Source organism: Vipera berus (assembly GCF_964194415.1).
Source record: "Vipera berus genome assembly, chromosome: 1".
NCBI classification, from domain to species: domain Eukaryota; kingdom Metazoa; phylum Chordata; class Lepidosauria; order Squamata; family Viperidae; genus Vipera; species Vipera berus.
This window is the reverse complement of record NC_138202.1, coordinates 111,281,389-111,307,433: the sequence shown is the minus strand read 5'-3', so window position 1 is coordinate 111,307,433 and position 26,045 is coordinate 111,281,389. Positions and strand designations below refer to the sequence as shown.

At 42.2% G+C, this 26,045-nt stretch overlaps 1 protein-coding gene across 1 annotated transcript in view; it reads left to right on the top strand.

The window, feature by feature from the left end:
• Positions 1-796: 796 nt before the first annotated feature.
• DRD4 (dopamine receptor D4) overlaps positions 797-26,045 on the top strand; it is a gene marked incomplete at its 3' end in the record, with an annotated part of 37,749 nt that continues 12,500 nt past the window's right edge. Inside the window, exon 1 of the mRNA XM_081314277.1 lies at positions 797-1,060. Within this exon, the coding sequence (XP_081170403.1) occupies positions 800-1,060 (261 nt within the window). The 5' untranslated portion in view covers positions 797-799. The remainder of the gene's footprint in view (positions 1,061-26,045) is intronic.

Below are 26,045 nucleotides of genomic sequence, written 5' to 3'. Positions count from 1 at the left end.
CGCGCCTCGGTCTGTCAAGAGTTAGGCTGAGGTGGGATCTCTCAGCGGCGGGAGGCGAATTTGGGCGCGAACTCGCCTCAGACGCTGGGGCGACTGGCGAAGGTCAGCCGGTCGTCCGATCTGGACCTCAGGGCGCTGCTCATTGGATAAGGAGGGAACCGGCCGCGCCTTCCCACTCCGCAGCAGGACTCTCTTCCCTCCCTCCGCCCCGCGCCCTAATCAGCTTACTTTCCACTTGGAGGCGGCCCACTTGTGGCGCCGGGCGAGGCCGGCCGCCTCCCTCCCTCCCTGCCCGCCCGCCTGCCTGCCAGCAGAAGCGGGGGAAAGTCGGCAAGAATTCAAGAGGGCCGCGCCAAGCAATTCTCCCTCTTTCCTCCGGCACGCGGAAGGCGGCCACGGGCTGCAGGGCGCCTGTGAACGCGCGGACGGAGGAGCCCCGCGGAACTCGTCGGGGGTTGAGTTTGGAGCGGACCGCGCCGGCTGAGGCTCGGCGCCTCCGTGGAATGGGCGAAGGCTGACAGTTTAACTTGAGACAAGTTCGGGAAGCAGCTTGGATTGCTAGGGCGAAGCTCTCTGTCTCTCCCCCCCCACCACCACCACCACTCCTTTCCCCTGCCCGCCAGCGGCGGCTGGAGAAGAGCGACTTGGTTGGTCGTCGGGGCACAGCGGCTCGGTCGTTTCGGCGATGGAGTGGGGCAGCCTGGGTACTGACTCCTGCCAGTCCAACTGCCGGGAAAGGTGACTCTTTGGCCAACCAAGTTCGAGCGGACCGCTGCTCTTCCACCGGGCGAGGGGGAACATGGGCGCCAACGGCACGGAGGACTTCTCTTCCAACACCACCTGTCCTCCTCCTCCTGAACAAGACCCGGTCCGCAACTACGCCGCGTTGGCCTTGGGAATCTTCCTCATCCTCTTTATCATCAGCGGGAACTTGCTGGTGTGCCTCAGCGTCTGCACGGAGAAAGCGCTGAAGACCACCACCAATTACTTCATCGTCAGCCTCGCCGTGGCCGACCTCCTTTTAGCCATCTTAGTGCTGCCTCTTTATGTCTATTCCGAGGTAAAAGCCCCCAGGGAACCCTTTAACTTCTTCGAACTCTACTGATGATTATGATGCCATCGTTGTTGTTTTTTCTTGAGAGGGGAAAGCTTCCTCTCCCGGTTCGAGATATATTTTTATGTCTGTTTATTTGGGGTTTTAAGGTGCCCGTTTTGGCCCCGGATGGATGCAATTGTAGGTAAGCATGGGAGGAGGGGGAAAAAAACCCGAACTAAACCCTAAACATTCCATTGGGTAATATTGTTATAAGGTGGCAATCCCCACTTATTCACCTGGTTGTAGATTCCATTGAATTGACTGGGACTTGGGGTAGATGCATACTTAGGGTAGGAAAGCCCTGTCATTCATTGTAACCCAGAATTGGAAAAGGGCTACCTTCCTTGACGGGGTGGGGGTGGGGTGGGGTATAATATCTACATTCACATAATGCAAATATCATTCTTTGGTTACCTTTATTGGGTGCTAGTGCTTGTTAGTTACTCTGGTTCACAGACCGAGCCACCATGAGCTATACAGTCTTTGTAATATGTAGGTTGCTGCACTCTCGGAACACCTGTAACTTTATGGGGAAATGATGGGACATCAGTACTGCAGTCAATGCAGCCTTAGTGGAAACCACAGTACAGTATATACTTGTAAGGCTGGTTAGGCAGATAGGCAGGGAACCAGCCCAGGGTGATGGTATTTCTGGATAAAGCTTTTCCCTTGCAAGTACCTTGCCTCATTCATGATATTTTACAGGGGTCTTCATCACATCATAGTCCTTTTAGAACCCTTTCAGGTTTTCTCACTACTGCTCCCCTCTTTTATCTGTTCCTACTAAAACGTTGTTAAAAAGACAAGAGACGGAATAACTGAACAAATTCTTTCATTGGTATTTATTTTTATTAAATGTATAAGCCATCCAATTCATACACAAGTGAGTTGCCCATAAAATTGCCTCAAAAGACACTGAATAGCCTATCTGTAAGGACCTTTGTATCCTAGAAGTTGATCTGTCGTCCAAAATGTATGTCTGATGATATGCAGTCCAAATGAAATAGCAGCTCTTCTTCTAGACTAGTCCAGTTCTGCAGAAGAAATGCTGCAGTTCTGTTGGGTCCTTAATTTATTTTTGTTTTGTTTTTTATAGTTTCTGCTTTATGACTTCTCCACTATAGAATATTTTTTTCTTAAAGATATTAAGTACATTTGCTTCCTAAACTAGAACTAGAATTTGAAAGCATATGCAATTAGCGCAGGTTCGCGTCCCACCAGGCTCAAGGTTGACTCAGCCTTCCATCCTTCTGAGGTAGGTAAAATGAGGACCCAGATTGTTGGGGGCAATTAAGCTGACTTTGTAATAATGCCGCTTGGGGGTGTGTGTGTGAAAGCCCTAATAAGCAGGCATGTACATAGAATGAAGGCTACTGCTAAGCTTGTAAGCCGCCCTGAGTCTTCAGAGTAGGGCGGGATATAAATGGAATTAAAAATAAATAAATAAATAAATAAATAAATAAATAAATGATATATTAGGACCTTTTTGTTGAAGTTAGACAGGTTTGGGTTGTGCCAGTAGCTCCTGACAATCAAGGATATGAGTTTGTTCCCCAGGAGAAGAAGGGTTGGGTACTTCTGGCGTTGTGGTCTCCCAATGGATGAGGTGATGGAAGACGAGTCAGCCAACATAATTGTACTCATTGCTTGCCTCTAGCAAAGATTATGTGAATAGAGTTACTTTCTTCTGGAGAATTAGAGTGATGGTTTGAAAAGTGTCAGTTCAAAGCTGGAGAAATCCATTTCAAAATTTCAACTTGCTAAAGAAGCTGTGGAGATAACTTTTGGTCATCTCGACTTCATCCTGTTATGTCCTGAAAATAATGTGAAGGGGTTCATGTGAAACTGCACTGCTCTGATCTCTTTCAATAAATACAATAAATAATAATTAAAATGCCTACAGAAATAGTAGTCTCCAGGATTATATGCACAGGAATTTAACCTATTTAGGAGGAGGAGTCTTTTTAGACAGATACTGTTATCTTTTTAGTTAGGAGAAATGTAGGCTTAAAGGTTTGTCTTTAGTATTTTTAAGTGACCTTTCTATTTAGATATCTTTGGGCTAGGTACAGTATTGCTTAAGTGCTAGCTAATCTTAAATAGCTAAATTGTAGTAATCTTTCCAAAGCCTGTTGCACAAGCTTCCATTAAGTAATTTGAAGAAATGGGTCACGTAATAGAAAAACTAGACTAATTGATCTCTAAACAAGATTAAAATGCTGTTTAATAGAAGCATAACTTTGTCCAAAACATGCTTACTCAAAAAGAAATCTCACTCTAGGAAAGGTATGCTAAAGGATGTGGTCTAAAACTTCCTTATGATGGAACATAGGTCTGAAATTCAGAAAAATGACAGGATTCTTAATGATAGAAGTCAGCTGGTTGATACATGAGAGGTTTACATTAGCTGGAGACCAAATAGTTTTTTAAAAAAACTGCAGTAACAGGGTACTCTATAATGTTTGGCAAACAAAACATGTCAAATATTACCTCTAGCTATAGAAGGCATCTGGTTCCAAAGCTGAGCATTTGTAGGCTATATAAGGGAGTTTCAGAGATAAAAGTTGTGGGTAGCTAGAATTAGTGACTGGGGGAAATATGGGTACCTTTCCTTTTTGATGTTCATTTTTGGAGTAATGATAAATTTGTCAAACCTCAAAGTATGTGAAGATAGAAGGTCTCTGTTTTCAGCTTCACTAAAAATATTGTTCAAAATATATGTGCCAATCCTTCTTAGATCTGATTCAAAGTCAGTTGAAGTTAATGGAAATTATGTGAAGGGAGCTAAATGTGGAATAGATTGAATGTCAAGAATATGTATTAGAATGTGAATTAGAAACAGTGATGCGACATTCACCGCACCCTATTATTATCCATTATCTCAACAGGCTGTTATTAGATGAAAAAAAGCACTCACGTTTCCAAGGGTACATCTCATTTAAAGAAGAAAAGGAGCTTGATAAGCTAAAACATTATTCTGTGCATGTGTTAACAAACACGGGTATTCTATAATGATGTGGAGAGCACAATCTCAGATTCCATTTAAGTAAACCAAAAGATGCAGCGGCCCTTTGAGTCCCTGTACTTGTGTTTCAATGAATTTGATTCTGGAAAAAATATGGCTTTCTGCAGTTTCAAAGGCTAATGAAAAATCGATAGAAGAAACTTTGTTTACTGGGATTAGAATATACCACCTAGCTTTATTATATCAGTGGATCTCTGAAACAATGAAGACATTGCCCTCTTTGTAAATGAAATTCGCAAGATGATGAACACTGCAACTGCTAAGATAGAATAAAACCAAATCAAATGCTGCATTGTAATTTTTATCCAAAGCCAAATACAATATTATACATTTAGAAACCAGCATGAGGGCCAGAAAGATTTGCTAAAGGTTTAGGAGATTAGTGTGTCGTGGAAGTAAAGAGTCACCAGCAAATTGGAGTCTATAAAAGACAGAAGTGTGAACCATCTTGGTAGTTGCTAGATTATGCTGGCAAATCTACTTTAAGTCTATGCGGGGAAATCTGAACCATCCATGGATGGTTCATTCAACAGCATGCAACCCATCAACCATTTCATATGAGTTATTTGATAGTCTTTCAGGTTTTGCAGCCTTTGAAAACAGCTTCATTGAAGTGCCTGTGCTCAGTTCAGCCAATAACATTTGTATACCTCTGTTCTCAAAAATGCACCAGTTCTTAAGTGGCCAAAAGCAAGGGATGATTAAGGAAGAGAAGCATTTGTGTTTTGGTTTTTCCTCCTAACTTTTAGAGAATTTTCTAGTCTGTTGGAAACCTCAGTGCTCAACTGATAGGACTTCATGCCCCAATGAGAAGAGCAACGTCAGGTAACATGAAGGACTGATGGCTTCATTTAAAGGGGAAGGCAGTGAATACATTTACAAGAATATCTATGAGATAATTTATATAATCCAACACTCTTAGGAAAATACTTTTAATTCTGTACCAGTGGACAAATCGAGGGGGTTGTTGTGATACGGTCTTTTCTTGATTAAGGAAAAAAAGAAATTATGTTTGCAGTGACTTCTCTAACTGATGGATGCTGGTTGTACCTCCTTTGCCATGTGGATATTTCCGGAGAGGGTGGAATACAGGATGCATCTTCTCAGTGGCTTGTGGTTTTCTGGCTGATGGCATGTGTACTTCCCTTGTGTCTGCAATTTGACAGGGAAAGTAAAATAATTTTTAGCTATTTTTCCTGCAACTGGCAGATTTATCCAGAGTAGTTTCTTCCCTGCCCTATTTCTGGGATGCTGTTTACCTTTTTTAGAAAATTTACTTTTCTAACCTTTATGTGTGCAAATGTTCTCTTTTTCTTTAAGCATAATTATACAGTATGAGTAAGGTGCCTTTTTCCCCTGCTGCAATGTTGTATAATATCATGGATTAAAGAAGAAAATTGTTTTTTGAAACTTGTAGTGATTCTATCCACAGAGTGCACTTCTCATTTTATATGGCTTTGTTTTTAAATATAGATTTTGAATGTGGCTTTCTCATTTGCAGGGCTGGGTTATTATCTATTGTCTTTGAATAAAACATTGGGTGGTTTAAAAGAGGTTTGTTTATATTTTTATTCATGTGGAATTGTAGCTTTCACAGGCATCAGTGAATATTATAAGCAACAACCCAGCCTTATTTGGAAATAAATGGATAAGTAGACTGACCTGGAAGTAAGAGTATCCACGGAATCAGTGAGCAATATGATATATGATTGCAGGTTTGATGGTCAAAATAACATATCAACTAAAATTACACGCTTATGCTCTGTTGTGTAGCACTCATTTCAGCAAGAGCAATACTGATGTTTAATCATCTTAGATGGATTTTCCCCCCTGATCAGATTATCTGACCTAGTAGATCCAGAATGTTAGCTTTTCATCACATTGCTGCATTGGGTTCATTGAGCAGCTTCCCCACCAAATAAATCCTACTTGATACAATAATTAATTTTTATTGGCTTGCTTTGAGTTTCTGAGAGTAAACTTAGACCTAATATATGTAGATGTTCCCAGTTTGGAATAGATGGTGTTTGTGAGAAAGAGAGAATAGAATCAGAACATTTCACCAAAGATATTCATTGATTGCCCCAGTTAATGTTGGTGTATATGTGACACTGTAAGGCCCACACAGAGAAAGCATTTGTGCATTGTGCAAATCCCACTGCCTTTAATGCAGTTACCATGGTTAAGAGTGTTGATATTCAGCATATTCCAATTTCAAAATCTTTTAAAAGTATATTATTTTCCTCTCATCTGTGAGAGCTAAAATGTAGACTTTACATTGGATACCTCAGCTTGTTTTGTGTGTAGATGTGTGTCCTTTTCTTAGATAACACTCTGGGCCTTTAAATACCAAATATTACTGGCATTATAGTTCAGCTAGAAGAGTTGACAGCTTTTCTGGTATCCCCAAAGTCTCATTTATTTATTCATGCCAGAGTAGACAAATTCTACTGCAAGCAGTTTGGAGTAAGCAGAACAACATGGTATAAATTTCTCTATTAAGATCCTAGTAGCATTTTTATCACTGTACTGTGAATTCTATTAGTGTTGGATGAAAGGTAAAGCCAGCAGGTGGTCAATTTAATGTAGTCTTTTCCTTGCTAGCCTGCTACTGCCTATTGAGGCAAGTTTGGCTTAACTACTTAGCAAGTTATTTTTAATACAGTTCATTAGGAAAAAGAGGAGAGTGAATCATCAGTGATTGGCTAAGCAATTCCCTTCTTGAGTTTTTTAAATCTTTGCTTGCTAATGAGCAATGGACCCGATTTAATTTGACATTCAAAGGGAAAGTTTGATCTACCCAGCACATATATATCTATTGTATTTTATTCTTTTTTCCCTATATAGCAGGGGTGTCAAACTGCCAGCCCACGGGCCAGTTTCATCATACTGAAGCCGCACCCACCCCATTGCTGGCAATGCAAAAAGAGTCGTGTCACGTGACGTGGCGTGGCGAGTTTGACACCCGTGCTGTATAGTTTTACTTCCCTCCATTTCTGGTAAATCAGAGTTACTGAAGTCACATTACTTTCCAAATAAGATTCCTACATTAAAGAACCTTCAATCTGGATCCCCAGAGGATCCAGTCTTAGAGCTTAGTTCTAGAGAGAGCCTGACATAATTGTCTTCAAAGGGTCCGGATTACCTACGGCAACACCTGCGGCCAGCGTCAACTTCCCTCCGTCCAGTGCGCTCCCACAGAGAGGGCCTCCTCAGGGTGCCTCCGATCAAAGAATGCCGATTGGTGGCCCCCAGGGGGAGAGCGTTCTCTGTGGGCACGCCAGACCTATGGAACTGCTTACAGGTCGAGCTCCAGATGGCCCCCGACCTTCGCTCCTTCCGGCGCGATCTCAAAACCTTCTTTTTTGAACAAGCTGGCCTGGTCTGACGGGATGGGGTTGGGTTTTTATAATTAGTTTTAATTTTTAATATGTATCAATTACTACGGGCATAGTTGTTTAATCACTTTTTAATTTTTGTATCCTGTTTTTTATTATGTATTGCCCTGTTCACCGCCCTGAGTCCTTCGGGAGAAGGGCGGTATACAAATTAAATTATTAAATTAAATTAAATTAAACTACTGGTATGGAGACAGTGAAATAGAAGGTTTCAGGCAAGAGACTCCCATTTATGTTTCTGCACATTTGAGAGGTAAAAAGGCAATATTTAAATGGAGCTCAACTCCTAGGGATTCTACTTATGCCATTTTCTTGATGGTGATATAGATCTGTTTTACTATTGCCGCCTTCTGAAATGTGTTTTTCAACTTTCCAGTCTAGCCAACTGCTTTGAGAATTCTGGGCAGTTTTCCATCCAGCTTTAAACTAGGGATCAGGTTCTGAGATCAGCCTTTGTGTAGAAACACTAAACTTTATGGAATATTTAAAACCAAAACCTTGGCTTTAACTGAATTCCATATTGGATTCTGGACTCTGTCCAGGGTCCTGAAATTTTTCTCTTCCTTCACCTGCCCTTTATATACACAGAGTATTCCCTTTCTCTGTTTTCAGGAATCTTTATCTTGAAGCATTAGCTATCTTTTGCCCTAGAATCTTGTCTGATTGTACCTTCCTGGCTTACATTACATTTGAACTGTCCTTTGCCAGGATGGATAAATATTTCTATTTGTTAACCTAAGAGATAGAGATATTATGTCTTTAGCCTAAGACTGTGTTAACTGTACCAATACTCATAACACAATTTTCAAGTCTCCAAAAGGATTGAACTTCAGTTTCTTTGATTTCCCATTGCATGCAGTTGGAGTAAAACCTATAGAATACAGAGTAAATTGTAAACTAATCATGCAAGAGGGAGGAAGTTGAAACAGCTTAGACAGTTGACCGTAATTTTCTGGGAATCCACCCTTTCTTTCCTGACTTATATTAAGCTTTCCCATTGAGTTCTTTCCTCACTAATTAGATACAAATAACTGTATTTAATGTTTTGCTTAACATCATAATATTTGTGCAGCAAAATGGTTAGACACTCTGATATTTAAGGGCTTATTTAGTGGGAATGTTTGGAAGTCTGACATTTCATTTTAATTCTGGAGAAATCACTGTAAATAGTCTTATCGTGTCTGACACCTTTCATCCGCAAAATATTTTTAGGAGGTTCTTAATTTTCATTTAATTGAGCAGTTGAGTTTAACAATAAATAAAAGTTGGGAGTAGAATAAGGGTATTGGATATTTTACACTTGTGCAATTTCAGTTGCATGAAATGGAGAATGAGGCTCTACTCATTGTGGCCATCTGCACAATCCTTGTAGTCCAATCTTTGTTATGCTCACAGTCAAATGGAAATATTATGATGAGTGCAGAAAACTTTTGTTTCTATTATGAACTCTGTATTAGGAAAAGAAACTTCCACCGTTCCTCAACTCCACTTTCTTTTTTCATCTGTTGTCAATCACATATGAGTAACAAAAAAGCAAGTGGCTTATCAAAAGTGCAGGTTCGCATCCCATCAGGCTCAAGGTTGACTCAGCCTTCCATCCTTCCGAGGTAGGTAAAATGAGGACCCAGATTGTTGGGGGCAATTAAGCTGACTTTGTAATAATGTCGCTTGGGGGTGTGTGTGAAAGCCCTAATAAGCAGGCATATACATAGAATGAAGGCTACTGCTAAGCTTGTAAGCCGCCCTGAGTCTTCGGAGAAGGGCGGGATATAAATGGAATTAAAATTAAATTAAAAAAATTAATTAAAATAGGTGTCTGTGTATATGTGTGTCATTTTTAAAGGAATAACCAGCTTTATAATTTTTTTCTTGCCATCTGACACTTTTTTTGCAGAGAAGCAGGAAGCCATTGTATACCAATTTATTCAGTATGATATGTGTATAGGATAAAAACTGTACAAATGAAAAAGATGGAACTAGATGTGCTGCCATATCCCAATACTTCTCATCTTTTGGTGTTGAATGAAAGAGTCTGCAAAGTATTTCTACTTTCATTTGCAAGAAAATGAGTAGAAATAGTTACATTTACATTACAGAACACACTATAGCAGAATGCAAGGTGTTTTGGAAAAGCAGGACTTTAATGGCACCATTGAGTGAGAAATTGTAGAACTCATATCAAAAGGTTTCAGGGGATAATTCCAGAAGTTCTGAACAAACAATGGATAGTTAATCCATCAATTTATTGGTGCCATTCATTGTTTTGTTTTTTTACTCCTAGCAACTGCATAGAATGATTTTCTCCATAATGATATATCCCTGACCTGTCCCTTCAGATCTCCCAACAGTTGCATTCATCAACATTGTAATTGAATCCATTCACCTTGCTGCTGGTCATCTTCTTTTTCTTTCCATCTTTCTCAGGATTAGAGCCTTTTCCATAATATATCTTCCCATAACTTGTCTGAAGTAAGTTAATTTCGAGCTGGTCACGTCTGCCTTGAGTGAGAACTCTGGGTTGATTTGTTTAATGATCCATCCATTTGTTTTCTTTTTTTAAAATCCCATTTATATCCCGCCCTTCTCCGAAGACTCAGGGCGGCTTACAATTTTAAAGCACAAATCAATGTGCTTAGCAATAGCCTTCATTCTATGTATATGCCTGCTTATTAGGGCTTTGGGGGGGGCCCAAGCGGCATTATTACAAAGTCAGCTTATGGCCCCCAACAATCTGGGTCCTCATTTTACCTACCTCGGAAGGATGGAAGGCTGAGTCAACCTTGAGCCTGGTGGGACTCGAACCTGCACTAATTGCAGGCAGCTGGTGTTACTTAGGGAGGCATTAGCCCACTGCTCCACCAAGGCTCTTTCTTGGCTCTTCACTGTGTTCTTATAGTTTAGTCCTCAGTTGCAAAGTTCCTATTTTCAAACAAGATAAAATAGGGGATGTAAGAAATGGTATTGACACGCACAGTCTCCTGCCTTCCTTCATCTGGATTATTTTTATTTGTTTATGTTTTTTATCTAGAATGATGTGTTTTAATTATGGTATGTTTTGAAATTTTTTATACAGCGCCACCCAAATCTGTGGTTGAGGTAGCACACTTTTTTTTTTTAAAAAAATTCACTTTCAAGAATTATACTTCTTTTTGTTACATATATTTATCTGGGTTATTTTTATTCAATGTAAGCAGTTGCCTAGATAGAACTTGATCAAGTCCTCTTTTGAACCTGCCCACAAAAAAGGGATTGAGGAAACCAGTTTCAGCATGGTTTTCCTTGAGTACCTATACAATAAGCTACACAAGCCAATTGTCTTTTTTATATAACTGTTAAAGTACAAGAAGTGTTGTAGACTCTTTTGAATGTGATCATCCTTTTATCACACATTTTCACACATTCAGAGGCAAATAGCCAGATACCAAAATCTGGCAGTTACCAAAACAGATAACATGGTCACTGTCTATTCCATCAAAGAGAGATATATCTAATCCTTTGCTTTATATAGGTAGAAGAAAGAGCTGCAGGAATCTGGATTCTTATTTCAATGTAAATAGAACTCCCTTTTGATATACAACAGTCTCTGGAACTCTTTTGGCTTTCTACTACAAAGATACTTGTCAAAATTCTTGGATTCTTGTGCACCTGTTGAAATGTTTTCTATCCAGTCTGTCCTGAAAATGCCTGATTGTGCTAATGGAAAGAGATGAGTGACCATTGTCAAAGTATATATATATATGGGTGTAGGTATATACTGTAAATATGTATGTAGCATGTTTTTATGTGTGTTATGTATGTGTACACTTTTGAGGGCAGGCAACAATTTCATTTTTAATGTGTGCCAGTGTGCCCACAGTAAAAAAAATGACAATAAAGGTTATCTTAATATAATTTAAACTGTCCAGTCAGAAGGAGCAGAGATAGTATAAAAACAGGCCCTCAAATGCTCAATAGTCACAGATGATCCCAAATTTTGTTAAGAGGTCAAGCTGGATCAGAAGGTTCACACTCCCTCTCTCCAAGTCCCATTGTAGGTTGTCGCAAGTGTGATCAATGCAGTTTTCATCCAATGCCCGGGTCTAAAACATGCTAATTTGCTTCACCCAGAATCCTTGAGTCCCCACTGCCTTTTCAACAACCTTCCTAAAAACACCAAGTTGGAAAAAGGACCCAAATAACTCTGCTTGGTTGAGGGATGCCTTCTTCAGGAGAAAGTCCACAGCTACCTTTTTCAAGGAAGCATATAAAGTAAAACAGATGTGGTGATAATGTCTAATTCAGGCATGCTATTTCCTTAAAAGTGTTAAAAGGAAGAGAATGATTGGAATGTGACAATCATATTTTCAGTCTCAGTTTGTACACTTTCCTGTCCTGACATAGTCAACATTAATGGCACTTGGCCATCTGGCTTCCCTTTTATTTGATTTCAGATCCACAGCAGCATGGATTTCCAATTTCATTTTGCTTTTTCCTCTGTTACCCATTTTCTGGTCCGATTCAAGCCATTGCCATGTGCAAAGTTCCTAAACTTAAAATCAGTTAACCATTTCACCACAATGCTATATCATTTTACTGTGGGATGCAAAACTGACATAAAATGAATTTATTTTCAACGGCAGATTTCCTTGGTCATTAAATCCCATCAGTATGGGTTGAATGCAGATGATGAACAGATTATGCATGATCTAATACATCCTCCTTATCCTGACTTTCTCTGAAAAAAATCTGTTCTTCTCAAGTGGTTGAAAGCTGCAGTTTAGGGAAGCTGCTAAAGGAAAGTATGGTACAATTTTCTTTTAACACTGTGACACTAAAAAATTACGAAATCCATTTCGCTGGTAAGGATAGGCTATATGGTCTTCACTAGTAGAATTGGAAAAACTAACAATTTGGTAGGTAGGAAAATGTGCAAGCTTTTTTAGGCACCTAAAACATGAAGAAATGAAATGATGGTTTGAATCTGTGCATATTTGTACTCAGAATGTAAAGTTTTAAAAGGTTACCCATGGCAGCAACTGTGATTTGCAATTGCAGAGCTATTTTCAGGCTCTGAATGTGTGTTTCATGCTCACCTTCCAAAAAAAAAAAGCAATTCTGTATTGTACCGGTTGACATATAGGGGTGTCAAACTCAATTTCATTGAGGGCCGCATCAGCATTGCGGTTGCCCTCAGGGGGCCGGGTGGGTATGGCCTGGGTGGGCGTGGCCTACTGGGTGGGCGTGGCTAGAGTGCGTATGGCCAGCTCTACATCGTTCGCATCAAGGGTGCCTACGGGGGCCTGGGCAGGAGTGGGACAGATCTGAGGGTCTCTGGCAGGAGGAGGGTCTCTGGGCCAGGGCCAAGGCAATGGGGGCCGGTCCCTCACTGTTTCCAGGATGGCTTCGCCGGCCGCATGAAACTACTTCGCGGGCCGGATCTGGCCCCCGGGCCTTGTGTTTGACATGTCTGACATATATACTTACTGAAAAGCAATTGTATTTTATGGCTTCCACATGAAATATTCTCCAGTACAGAAATATTTTCTAGATAACAAGGTTGCAGGGAAGATACTTACAGGGAAACTAATAGTTGAAAATAAGGAGATATCCTGGTGGCTGAAGGCTCATTTCTCCACAGCAGTTTCTGTTCACCCTATTTTTATAATAGGAAGGGTTTTGTATTTTCTGCAGTGACAATAACTGTATTTAGTAAAACTGCAGATTACTGAATAACCAGGCTTTGTAATAGCACACATAAAAGAAGATTTAGGCATGTGAACCACAAATGCAGTCTAAAGTAACGCAGTTTCCCTACAGGGATGGGCAACCTGTGGTTATTGTTTGTGTTTTATTTTTTTTAAAAAAATTAATTGGTTTTGTTTTTTTACAGCCCTCAGAATCCCATCTAACTATGATCATTAAAAGTATAGCTGTCAGTTTGGTTGAGAAATACGTGAAAATTGTCTTCTATAGTGCAAAATACGTCTGTCACACTAGAAAAACAAAGCAGATCCCCCAGAGACCTCTACAAACTGATCCTGCCGATGTGATCCCACTGACTCTGTGGCCATCCAAAGGTTGCTCAATTCTCATTTACCACATCAAAAGAAAATTGAGTTATCTGGGAGTAAGTTCTACCGAATTCCAACGCCGTCATCCACAACGCTGGGACTTTGAAACTCTGTCCATGTCACCCAGGTGACTAGAAACCAGAAACTCAGCTTGACTTGGGGCAATAATTCTGAACCCAATGGCTTACTGGCATTTTAAACAAAATAATATGTAATTTAGCAAGAAAAGGAGACTGAAGGTGCCAATATAGTCAAGCACTGGATTCAGTTCCTGGGAGCACACACATAAACGCACAGTAAATACACTTGCAAAAAGTTGGGGTGTGTGCTTATATATTGCCACTGTGTCCTTAGGCTCTGTTTGGTTGTTGTTGTTAGCTGCGAAGTCGTGTCCGACCCATCGCGACCCTATGGACAACATTCCTCCAGGCCTTCCTGTCCTCTACCATCTTCTGGAGTCCATTTAAGCTCACGCCTACTGCTTCAGTGACTCCATCCAGCCACCTCATTCTCTGTCGTCCCCTTCTTCTATTGCCCTCGATCTTTCCCAGCATTAGGCTCTTCTTCCTTCTTTTCCCAGCATTAGGCTCTTCTTCCTTCCTTTCCCAGCATTAGGCTCTTCTTCCTTCTCATTAGGTGGCCAAAGTATTTGAGTTTTAGCTTCAGGATCTGGCCTTCTAAAGAGCAGTCAGGATTGATCTCCTCTAGGACTGACCGGTTTGATCGCCTTGCAGTCCAAGGGACTCTGTTTGGTAGCAAAATGCTATTTTTGTTTTTTTGTTTATATATGTATTTTTAAAAAAAAAATTCAAGAGAAGAATCCTGGGTATGCTGAACTGTGATTAAGTGTAGTAATCAATTAGTATATTTGATTTGAGTATAATATTTTTATTTTTTTATTTATTAAATTGTTATTTCAGTTTTTGAATATTTAACAATGAGAAGCCTTTCGTTAAACTTTCTTATCAGGAGATGTACAGGGTTAAAAACTAATTCAAAATTAGTTTGGTGGGCCATTTCCCATTAGTGACTTGTAGTATGTCATTCAAACAACATTGCAAAATAACCTGTGTAAACAAGGGCTTCTGTGTGAGAGGGATCGAACAATTCAAGATGGTTGGCATGGGCAAAGTCTTTCCCCTTTGTAAATGTGTGTCATGTCCATGCATGTAAAAAGGGGCAGGACTTTGATTGCGCTTGTTAGCTCCACTTCTCTAAACTCCCTTGCAGACACTTACTATCTGAGGATTAGATTTTTGTAAGTAAACTGTGTCTGGGTGAGGCTAGTAGGGAAATGTTGTGTGTACTAAAAGCAGCAGCAAGCACATTCTCTGCCTAGGGCTGGCAATGGGACTGTTTGTCTAGGTCAAGGGTGTCAAACTGCTGGCCCGCAGGCTGGTTGCATCATGCAGAGGCCACACCCACCCCAGTTCTGGCAATGTGAAAAAAGTCACGATACGTCATGTCACGTGATGCGGTGAGTTTGACACCCGTGGTCTAGGTCATGGGGAGAAACAAGCAGACTAGGACTATGCCTTTTGATACCTTAACAAATGTGAGAAATTATTCACATCATGCTAAATATGATTTCTTTAATTTTGACTTTGTGCAAACCAAACCATTTCAACTAATAAAAACTATGCATTCCAAAATGTACGATGTAGCCAATGGAGGCTTATTCAACAAATTATCCCTAAACAAAAGGAGGAGTTAACCCTTGCAGGAAGAAACTCAGCAAATGTGTGAAGTGGGGTAAAAGAGTACTATAAATATAAATTCTCGAGTTGAACTTAAACAGTTGGTTGACCTGTTCAGACACTGCTATCTCTTGCTGCATTAAAGAAGACATTGTAGGCCATGTGGAAATCAGAACAGATAATCTGTTAGTGTGTACAATTGCCCATATTAGCATAGCCAATATTTATGGCAGATATTTATTTGCAATGTCACCTTTGCTCAATTTCCCCCTGCCCTGTTTCTAGCATGTTAACAAAAGCATCATCATAATAACATTTAACTTATTTTAATCAGAAAATTACATTAAAAACATAATTCAAAGGAAAAACAAGCGTATGCAGTTTGCCAACCGCTGCTTCATTTTCACTGCGGTAACTCAAAAGTTTATACAGGCAATAAACAATTCCTGCTGAGTGGTGTCACAGCAGGAGTAAGCTACAACCACCTGAATGTCCCTATAAAAAATTAGATTAGCACACCACATGCTGAATTGTTTTGGAAGTCCTGTCCTGCAAATGTGCGGAGGGAATGTGCCATCACAACCATGTGGCTTTATCTTTTTACTTTGCAATGTGGTAGGAAGTTGATGCAAAACTCATTTTTTTTCCTGGCAGGACAGTTTACATGAGCCTTATAGCCCATCAGTGTGATGGGGGACTTCCATAGAGAATGAATATACAGCACTGTAGGTTTTGTTTGCACAGTACTGTATGTTTGATAGTAATTAACAGCTGTATGCATGCAACATATCAGAGGACCCTGCACCTGAGGGGGGGGGAATGCCAAGAGGCCGATGATGATTTGTGCAACATATTAAGCCTAATTATTTTCAGCCTTGATTAGGCTTGGCGTACATGGTATGCTGCACAAATCCAGTCCATTTGGTTAATCTGCGATTCAGACCATCTGAACTAAAAAAACCTTCAGTCACTTGATAAATGTATGGTACGAATGATCTAATACAGCTATCTTTACGATGCTATTTTCTCTGAAAATTTTGTTCCTGTGCCTTTAAACGGGACATAAGTAGTGTGAATATTTCATTACAGCTGTTCAGCAGCAAGGAGATAGAAGGATGGAAGAAAATACATTTGTTTCTTTTCTTCAAATTAGGCAGATTGGAAAGGGGCTAAAAATTGTTAGAAAAGATATGCTATCCTGAAATGGATTAGAAAGACAGTATGCAATTTGGCTAAATTCTCAGAGGGAACATACTCTGGTATCTTTATTTATATAAAAACTGGTGTGGTTCTTTTAGCTTTTGCTCTCTGATTGTTAAGCACCTGGTGTTTTGATAAAGATTGACAATTTGGTTTTATATTCACCAAAATGGGAGAAATTAAACATTGTGTGCCATAATGGTTTCATATATCAACTGCAACCTTGTAAAGCAGCCTTTTTAAGTTGGACCTAAAATTGGAGGGGCTTGAGAAAAGCTGGTTAATTTATTTAATCCTGTGACTCTTCATCCCATTTTAAGATTCAGGTCCTGGCTTCATCCAATCAGCTTTCCTTCTCTTTCTTTTCCTGCCTTCATTATTTTTTCTGTGGGAGAGGTGGGGGCAACCCTTAACAGATGAAGAAATCTGAAGATCTTCAAAGATGGGTCCTAAAAAGATCATTATCTGACTGTGACTTCCAATTGTTTTAATAATTATTTCTGTTAGATACCGGGTTTGTTGCTTCAATGATGAGACGAGGTGAGTAAGTTCAGCAAAGATCATTGTTTATTTGGTTGCAGGAACTGAACTGAGAAACAGGGCTGTGAATGCAGCAATTTATACCCTGGCCTCTAGGTGGCAGCCAATAGGTTTAAAGCAACCTATTGTCGCCCTAGAGGCAGCCAATGGTGGCGCTGGAGACGGGTTGTCTGAGGAGCTGGGAGCCGTTAGCCAGCTTCGCTGCTTGAGCAACCTTCCAGCAATTAACCCACGTGATATTCCCTTAGCAAGACAAAGCCTAATACATTACACCCCTCCCCCCTAGAATGTACATACATTGTAATAACAAATTTTACCGAGGTAAAACAGTAGTATGCAATGTACACATTTTCCATACTGGCTAGTACAGAGTGTTTCCTGGCTAGCAGCATGTTAATGATACAAACAACATTATAGCTCAGTTATTTCAGAACAAAATCTTGTAGATATGCAGGAGGCTTGCGAACCCTCGTGGAACGCCTGGGAGAGCCAGGTTCTCCCTGGCCTACCAGCTTGCCCGCCAGGCTGGGTAGACCAGGGTCCATAAGTTCCTGCGAGTCTGGCTGACTCGGAACTCTCTGGCTGGCCTTTTCAGGTCGGCCCACCCCAGAGTCCAATCACTCCACAGAGTTAGCGCAGCGGCTGTAGTGTTCTGGTTGGCTTTCTCCGTCAGGGGCCCCATGTTGCACTCCTGGGCTTTGCTCCCCTACGGACACCTCCCCATTGCTTTGACTGCTTGGGACCTCAGAGCCTATGGATTGATCGGCCTAGCTGCCAGTTTGTGGTCCGTAACTGGCACCTGGGACAAAGTCCTCGCTTTGTGGCCATTCTGGAAAATGCTTCCTAAGATGATCAATATGGCGACAGATGACCTGCCCACCCTCTAGGCCCACTTCGTATGAGAGAGGGCCTGACGTTTTGGTGATTTTCCCTGGCACCCACAAGTTCCCATGCCCATAGTTCCTGGCCCACACCCCGTCACCCACTTGCAGCCCCCTCAGGGGTTTTGGGCAAGAGGCCTCAGCTGCCACCCAATCAGGGTGCAACCTGTCCAGTTTCATGATTAATCACCTCCCCCAGTGCAGCTCTGCTGGGCTTTTACCCATTGCCGTGCATGGCGTGGAATGTTGGCAGAGCAAAAAGTCGGCCAGTCTGTGGGGCCAGTCCCCAGTCACTATATCAGGGGTGTCAAACTCAATTTCATTGAGGGCCACATCAGCATTGCGGTTGCCCTCAGGGGGCCGGGTGGGTGTGGCCTGGGTGGGTGTGGCCTAGTGGGTGGGCATGGCTAGAGTGCGTATGGCCTACTGGGTGGGCATGGCCAGCTCTACATCGTTCGTATCAAGGGTGTCTATGGGGGCCTGGGCATAAGTGGCACAGATCTGGGGGTCTCTGGCAGAAGGAGGGTCTCTGGGCCAGGGCCAAGGCAGTGGGGGCCATTCCCTCACTGTTTCCAGGATGGCTTCGCGGGCTGCATGAAACCACTTCGCGGGCCAGATCTGGCCCCCGGGCCTTGTGTTTGACATGTCTGCACTATATGCTTTAATGATTCTTTCATGGTGTGCACCATTTGTTCGGCTACACCATTAGTAGATGGGTGAAATGGAGCCGATGTTGCATGCCTAATGAGGTTTGCCCTCAGGAAGGACTGAAATTCTGCTGCAGTAAATTGGGCCCCGTTATCGGACACTACAACATCCGGCAGCCTGTGCATTGCAAAGAGTTTCCTAAGCACCTGGATGGTCCTAGCAGTAGTCATATTTGTGATTGGTATAACTTCTAGCCATTTAGAGTGGCTGTTGACCACTATAAGAAAGAGCTGTCCCTGAAAGGGCCCAGCGAAGTCTATATGAATTCTCGACCAGGGTGTGTGTGTCTCCTCCCACTTGTGAACAGGTGTGTGGCATTTTAGGCCTCGATTGCTGGCATGTATAACATCCATGCACTTGAGCCTCAATGGTTTTATCTAATCCTGGCCACCATAAATAGCTTCTTGCAAAAGCTTTCATGCAAACAATACCCAGATGACCTTCATGAAGCGATTGCAATACCCTGTCCCTTAATGAGGTGGGAACAATGACCCTGTTTCCCCAAAGAATACAACCCTTATGAGCTGAGAGCTCATGTCTCCTTGTGAAATAGCTCTGAAACTCAGGACCTGGGCTTTTATCTAGCCACCCTGTGTGTACCCAAGATAGCACTCTGCTTAGAGTCTTATCTGCTGCCGTTTCTGCAGCTATGTCCCCTGCATGGAGGGGAAACTCCGGCAAGTCCTGAATGGACAAAATGTGGGCTGCTGGGGCTGGATCTGGTTCGATTTGAGGCAGTGGAAGCCTGCTCAGGCCATCTGCATGGCCCATATCCATGCCAGGTTTGTGAATTAGCTTAAAGCTGTAAGCCGATAAAAAAATGGACCCTCTTAGCATCCTGGGGGATAAGATGTGGGGTGTCTGTCTGTCTGTAGTGAATAATCCCAATAGCAGTTTATGGTCTGTAAAGACTGTGAAGTCCCTGCCGTATAAGTACTCATGGAATTTTTTTACTCCAGCTACTATAGCCAGTGCCTCCTGGTCAATCTGAGCGTAATTATGCTCGGCGGAGGACAGTGTCCTAGAATAAAAAGCAATTGGAACTTGAGTTCCATCACTCTCTAAATGACTTAGGACTGCCCCCACCCCATATGCAGACACGTCACACGCTAGGATACTGGCATTGATTCCTTGAAATGAGTGATCGTGGAACTGACCGACAGAAGAGCCTTCAATTCCTGAAAACATTTTTCGTGGACCCTAGTCCACTTCTATGCAGCATTTTTATCCAAGGGCCGGTGTAACGGCTCTGCCACTGTGGCCTTGTTTGGAAGGAATGCATGGTAAAAATTTAGGAGGCCTAGGAATGCATGTAGCTCTCCCTTTGTTTTGGGGCTGGGTGCCATCTGAATAGCTTTTACTTTAGACTCAGCAGGGTGGATGCCATTAGCATCTATACGGAAAACCAAGAACTCAGTGGAAGGAACTCTGATATTGCACTTATTCTTTTTAAACTTGAGGCCTGCTTTGCGCAGCCTTTGAAGGACGGCTCTGAGCCTCCTTGCTAGCACCTCAGTGGACTCACCGGCAATGAGCAAGTAATCAAAATAGGGGCAAACCCTCGGAATGCCCTTGAGCATCCGTTCCATAATGCTCTGAAAAATGCCAGGGGCATTTTGCAGGCGTTTTACTTTAAACGCCCCCCTGTGGGTTACGATTGTCTGTGCCACAGCTGTAGCCTCATCAACAGGAAGCTGTTGGTAGGCCTGAGCCAAATCTAATTTTGCAAAAATTGTGCCACCTTGCAAAGATGCCAGGATGTGGCTTACTAGTGGTACCGGGTATGCATGCTGTTTGAGTGCACGGTTAATTGTGCATTTATAATCGGCACAGATTCTGACCTCCCCATTAGCTTTTAGTGGTGTTACGATTGGGGTCTCCCATTCACCCCCATCTACTGGCTGAAGTACACCCTGCTCAACAAGTTTATCTAACTTGTGTTTAAGAGCACATAGCACCCTACGAGGTTTAATCCTGACTGGCCCTACAGTAGGATCTAGTTTAAATGTTATTGGTGGGCCCATGTATGTCCCCAGAGCTGAATCAAACACATCTGCGAATTCCTCACATACTGTCGCTAGACTCGTGACTTGCGTCTGGTTGATTCCAGTTACTTGGATGCCTAGTGCATCAAGCCAATCAAGCCCGATCAGGCTCGTTCGCTGACCCCCTACTACAACAACATCCAGGTGCCCAGAAAACCCCTTAAATTTAACGGCTAGTGTGGCCTCACCCTTGACTGTGACTCTGGCATTCTGGAAATCAGTATAATGTCAGATGGCCTCAGCTTGGCCCATCTCTTACTGCGATTACAGACGAAATTAAGTGTCTCAAGTGAGATAATAGATACGGCAGAGCCCGTGTCCAGCTCCATCTTGCAGGGAACCCCTTGCAGCTCTACCTGAAGTCTAAATTTCAGCTTAATAGGGCGGCAAGCTCCTGTACGGCAAATGCTTCCGCGGCTGGAGCAAAACCCCATGCTATACTGTTCCGGGGCCCCAGTACCTCTCCTAGTCGGAATGTCCGACTGGCAATTTGATGGCCGGTCCTTCTGGTGACCTCTGACACAATGTGACCAGTCTTTCCGCAGGCCCAGCACATGGCTGTCCAGAACCTACTGACATTGGTGGTGGCCACCACACCCTGGGCACCTAAGGAAGGGACCTGCCTTGTAAGTCGCCCCTTGTTGTCTGTTGCTGTGACACTGTTGGTCATTGTGTCTTTGTAGTTTTTCGACTTCTTTGTCATCTTCAGGATCCTCTGTGTGTTCGGCATCCTCGTGGTGGATGGTTTCCTTGTTCAGTGCTGTTTTGGCGGGCCACATGGCTCGTATGGCCCTGCCGGCGGCTTCATCCGCCATGATTTCTTTCAGCGCGTCTGGGAATGACAGAGTCTCTTTGGCAAAGAGTTTTTGCTGTAACTCTCAATTCCGGAGACCGCAGACAAGCCGGTCTCATAGTCTCTCCTCGACATCGGAAAACTGGCACAGGCGTACGGCCTGCCTCAAGGCCACGATGAATTCGGATGCTGTTTCACCTGGTTGCTGAACTCTCTGTTCAAATGCATGGCGCCAAGCGATTACTGACAGTTTGGGTTGAAAGTGGTCTCCGAGCTTCTTCTTCAAGTCCGTGAACGTTACGGACTCCAATGGCATTGGCACGAACAAGTTCTCCGTGATGTCGAACGTGGCTGGGCCACACACACACACAGGAGTGTAGAGGCCTTCAGGCCATCCTCGGCAACTTGATTTGTGCGAAGATAGTTCTCAACCCTGGATAGATACGAGAACCATCATTCTGGGTGAGCTATGTCAAATTCTTCCAGCTTTCCGACCTTGGCCATTTCTGCTGGTCTTTGCAGCTAGGGCTCGTTGTCTTTGCGTCCTGCTCCTCTGTTGCCCAGGTACTGGTCCTCTGGGCACATGGTCGCTAGCGTGGCTGTGCTAGGCCAACCGTAGGGGGGGGAATTGCTTTTCCCACCAGGCGTGTTCAGCCTCTCCCCTAGTGACTCTTCAGCTCAGTTGGAGGAGCAGGATCCCACCTTCGTCACCAGTGTTAGATACTGGGTTCGTTGCTTCAATGACGAGACGAGGCGAGTGAGTTCAGCAAAGATCATTGTTTATTTGGTTGCAGGAACTGAACTGAGAAACAGGGCTGCAAATGCAGCAATTTATATCCTGGCCTCTAGGCGGCGGCCAATAGGTTTAAAGCAACCTATTGCCACCCTAGAGGCAGCCAATGGCAGCGCTGGAGACGGGTTGTCTGAGGAGCTGGGAGCCGTTAGCCAGCTTCCCTGCTTGAGCAACCTTCCAGCAATTAACCCGCGTGATATTCCATTAGCAAGACAAAGCCCAATACATTACAATTTCCATAGTGAGATAAGGAAGAATAATTAAATGCACACACACTTTAGCTTCCTCACATTTGATAGAAAAGTGATCATGTGCTTGTGTATTCTTTGCTAATGCTTAAACTGGGAATTCTCAAACTTTGCAGTAATGAAATCCCCTGAAAGATGGCTCAATCTCTGATTCTTCATGAGTCAAAGTCATGGTTTCACTGGAGTTAGGCTTGGATAAGAAATGAATATTATATTTTTTAAATCATTACATTTTTACATTATGTATGCTAAAGACCATCATGCAAAAATTTCACTATGTTGGATACCTCCTGGCGAAAAGAGGAAACAAGGCCAGCTTTAGAAAACTTGGCGTCAAACACTTAAGGAAAGTCTTAAGATTATTAATATCCCTTGGGACAATGCTGAAGATGCTGCGAATGATCAAAACTGCTGGAAAATCCTTGCTGCCCGTTATGCTCTGCACAGGACCTAAGGATGATGTTAAATCATGACATTTTAACCTGTATTGCTGATATTCCACCAACTGCCCAGAGTCACTTGGGGTCAGGCGGCATTTAAATTTATTATTGTTGGTCACATAGTTACCCAGATGTTTGAGACTGGATTTGGTGTCTTTATCCACCTATCATGACATTTTAACATGTATTGCTGGTATTCCACGAACTACCCAATGACCTAGGATAGGCAGATGTTGCTTCCTAATGTTAAATGTATTGTTGCAGGATGTAAGTTATTCCAAGTAAAGCTGCCTTTTGCAATTGATTGATGGTGATTTTGTTAATGTCAATGGTGCTCAAGTGATGCTCCAGATATTTTGGGATTGCACCTAAGGCAACTATTACCATGGATCCTATTTTGCTTTCTTTTGCCACAGTGGTTTTACTTCTATTAGCAGCTCTTTGTATTTGTGATTTTCTCCAGTTCATTCTCTTGTTTTCTGTCTCCAGGTATTGCAGTGTCCACTATCCAGATTTTCTTGTCTTTCTTATTGATCGTTACTAAGTGTGCAGTGTGATGTTGTCTGTTTGATTTGTAAAGTCCCAGAGTACTTTAACTTCTTCATATTCTATTACTTTCTGGTCCCTTCAGTTCTTGCTTGCAGACAAGTGGTATTTCTTGCAGATATTCCAATGTACCATTGATGCTACTTTATCATGCCATTGTTTGTAGTCAGTCTGTGAGTTCTTTTTGCACCAGCTAATTAGATGTCCACTGTTTATTCAGCTTCTTTGAGAGGCAGCATTTGCTTTCATTTTTTTATTGTCTCAATTCTGGCTTTGTATGCATTTGTTCTTAAGGCTTGATCTTGTGCAGCCAGAATTAGCCCCGCTATCTCTTTCTTCAACTTTCACGTTCTTAGCCATTGGCAGGACTTGTTGTTATCTGCTTTGCCTATTAGTTTTTCTATGTACTGACCATGTAATACTTTGCCTTCCCATATTTCTATATTATTCTTCATTTTGTCTTTTTTGTAGATCAAATGTTCGGTCTTTCCTCTGTTCACAAGCCTTCATGGTATACTAAGTTCATTGCATCATCTTCACTATCCTTCAGATATTCCTCCAGTGCCCTTTTTTCTTCTTAACTGTTTTGTGTATTTACAAGATTCCATGCCCACCTATTTTCCTTGCTAAGTAGAATATGTCAACATTGCTTCATGGATGAAGGGCATGATTCATTGTCATTATTTTTCTGGTTTTACTATCCACAACCTTTAGTTCTGCTTGAGTCCAGTTCATTATTCCAGCTGTATATCTAATGACTGAGATTATCCAGGGTTAATTGCCTTGATGGTATTTCTTTCACTGAGTTTGAACTTTAGGATCTTTTTTTAGTCTCATGGTGTATTCACTTCTAAGCTTCTTCATAACTTCAGTCAGCTGGATGTTTTCAGTTTGAAGGTTGCCCAGGTATTTGATCATCTTCATCCAAACAAACGCTTGATGTTATTTCCATATAGCATTTTGATTCCCTCAGTTTTCACTAAAGGTAAAGGTAAAGGTTCCCCCGCACATGTGTGCTAGTCGTTTCCGACTCTAGGGGCCGGTGCTCATCTCCGTTTCAAAGCCGAAGAGCCAGCGCTTGTCCGAGGACGTCTCCGTGGTCATGTGGCTGGCATGACTAGACGCCAAAGGCGCACGGAACGCTGTTACCTTCCCACCAGAGTGGTCCCTATTTTTCTACTTGCATTTTTACGTGCTTTCGAACTGCTAGGTTGGCAGAAGCTGGGACGAGGCGCTCACTCTGTTACGCGGCACTCGGGATTCGACCCGCCAAACTGCCGACCTTCTGATCGACAAGCTCAGCGTCCTAACCCACTGAGCCACCGCGTCCCTCTCAGTTTTCACTACTTTTGGCCTATTGATAGTAAGGCAAGCACATCTGTCCAGTCCAAACTCCACTGCAATATCTAGGCTGTATATATACAGACAGGGTTGAGCAGCAACAGTTCTAATTCAGATATTTTTCTTTAGATCATCCATGTAAAGGATGTTTGATATCCATACCTTGATTTTTTTTCAGTATTGTTGAAAGAGGAATCAGTACAATGACAAACAATAGTGGTGATAGTGAGTTTCCTCGAAAGTTTCCTCTCTTGATATTAACTTCTCCTACCTAGTCTATCACCATTGAACAGCAAGCAATTATGTCTTCCATTGTGCCATTGATCTTTGCACAAAGCTTCTGATGTTTCTACTGACCCCTTTTATTTCTAGGCACTTAATCGTCCAATCATGAAGCAGAGAATTGAATGTCCTTTTGTAATCAACCCAAGCTACATTTAGGTTGCTCTTCTTTCAGTTTTCCAAAATGATCTAGTCAGTTAGGAGTTGATCATTTGTTCCTCTGCTGTTTGGGCAATTTCCTTTCTGCTCAGTTAAAAGAGATTATTTTCAGCTAAATGCTGTTGGACTGCATCAGACACCACCTAGTTAGCAATTTGAAAGTTGTTGGTAAGCAGGTAATTGGCCTCTAGTTGCCTGGTGCTGCCCCCTTTGTTGAATATTTTATTATCAGGTAGCTTTTGCCAGATGTTAACCAATCTTCAGTTTCACCTCCTTGCAGTATGTTGTTAAATTGCTTGACATTGTTATTATCATTATTATTATACATTGTGGCTTGCGTAATCTGTCAGAAATGAAGTAAGGAGCAAATTTAGACAGCTATCTCACTCTAAAGTCTTTTTATTTTTTTTTATAAAAGTTGCTCCTGGCCTTCTGAGGAATCCCAGGTCACAGCTGGATAATCTTCAGGCACCTAATGAGTGCTTATATGGGGGCATTTGCCCTCTCCTAGCCTGACCCCTCCATCAGATTGAAAATTAAGGAATGATGAAGCTACAGTTTATAAGGTGTAAATAAGCCACTTCTCTTGACATCATCCCTACGTGATATTTATAGCACCAACAGGGTGAGGATCAAGTGATATTAGCACAAGGCTTTGTGATTTGCTTTCTTCCTAATATAATCCAAGATTTTATAAACAGAAGAGCTATCAGCATATATTACAGTAATAATGGAAGATTCTAGAATGCTTTTATCATGAAGGGATTTGGTATATACTATTGGTTGTAAAGGTGTGCTGCAGT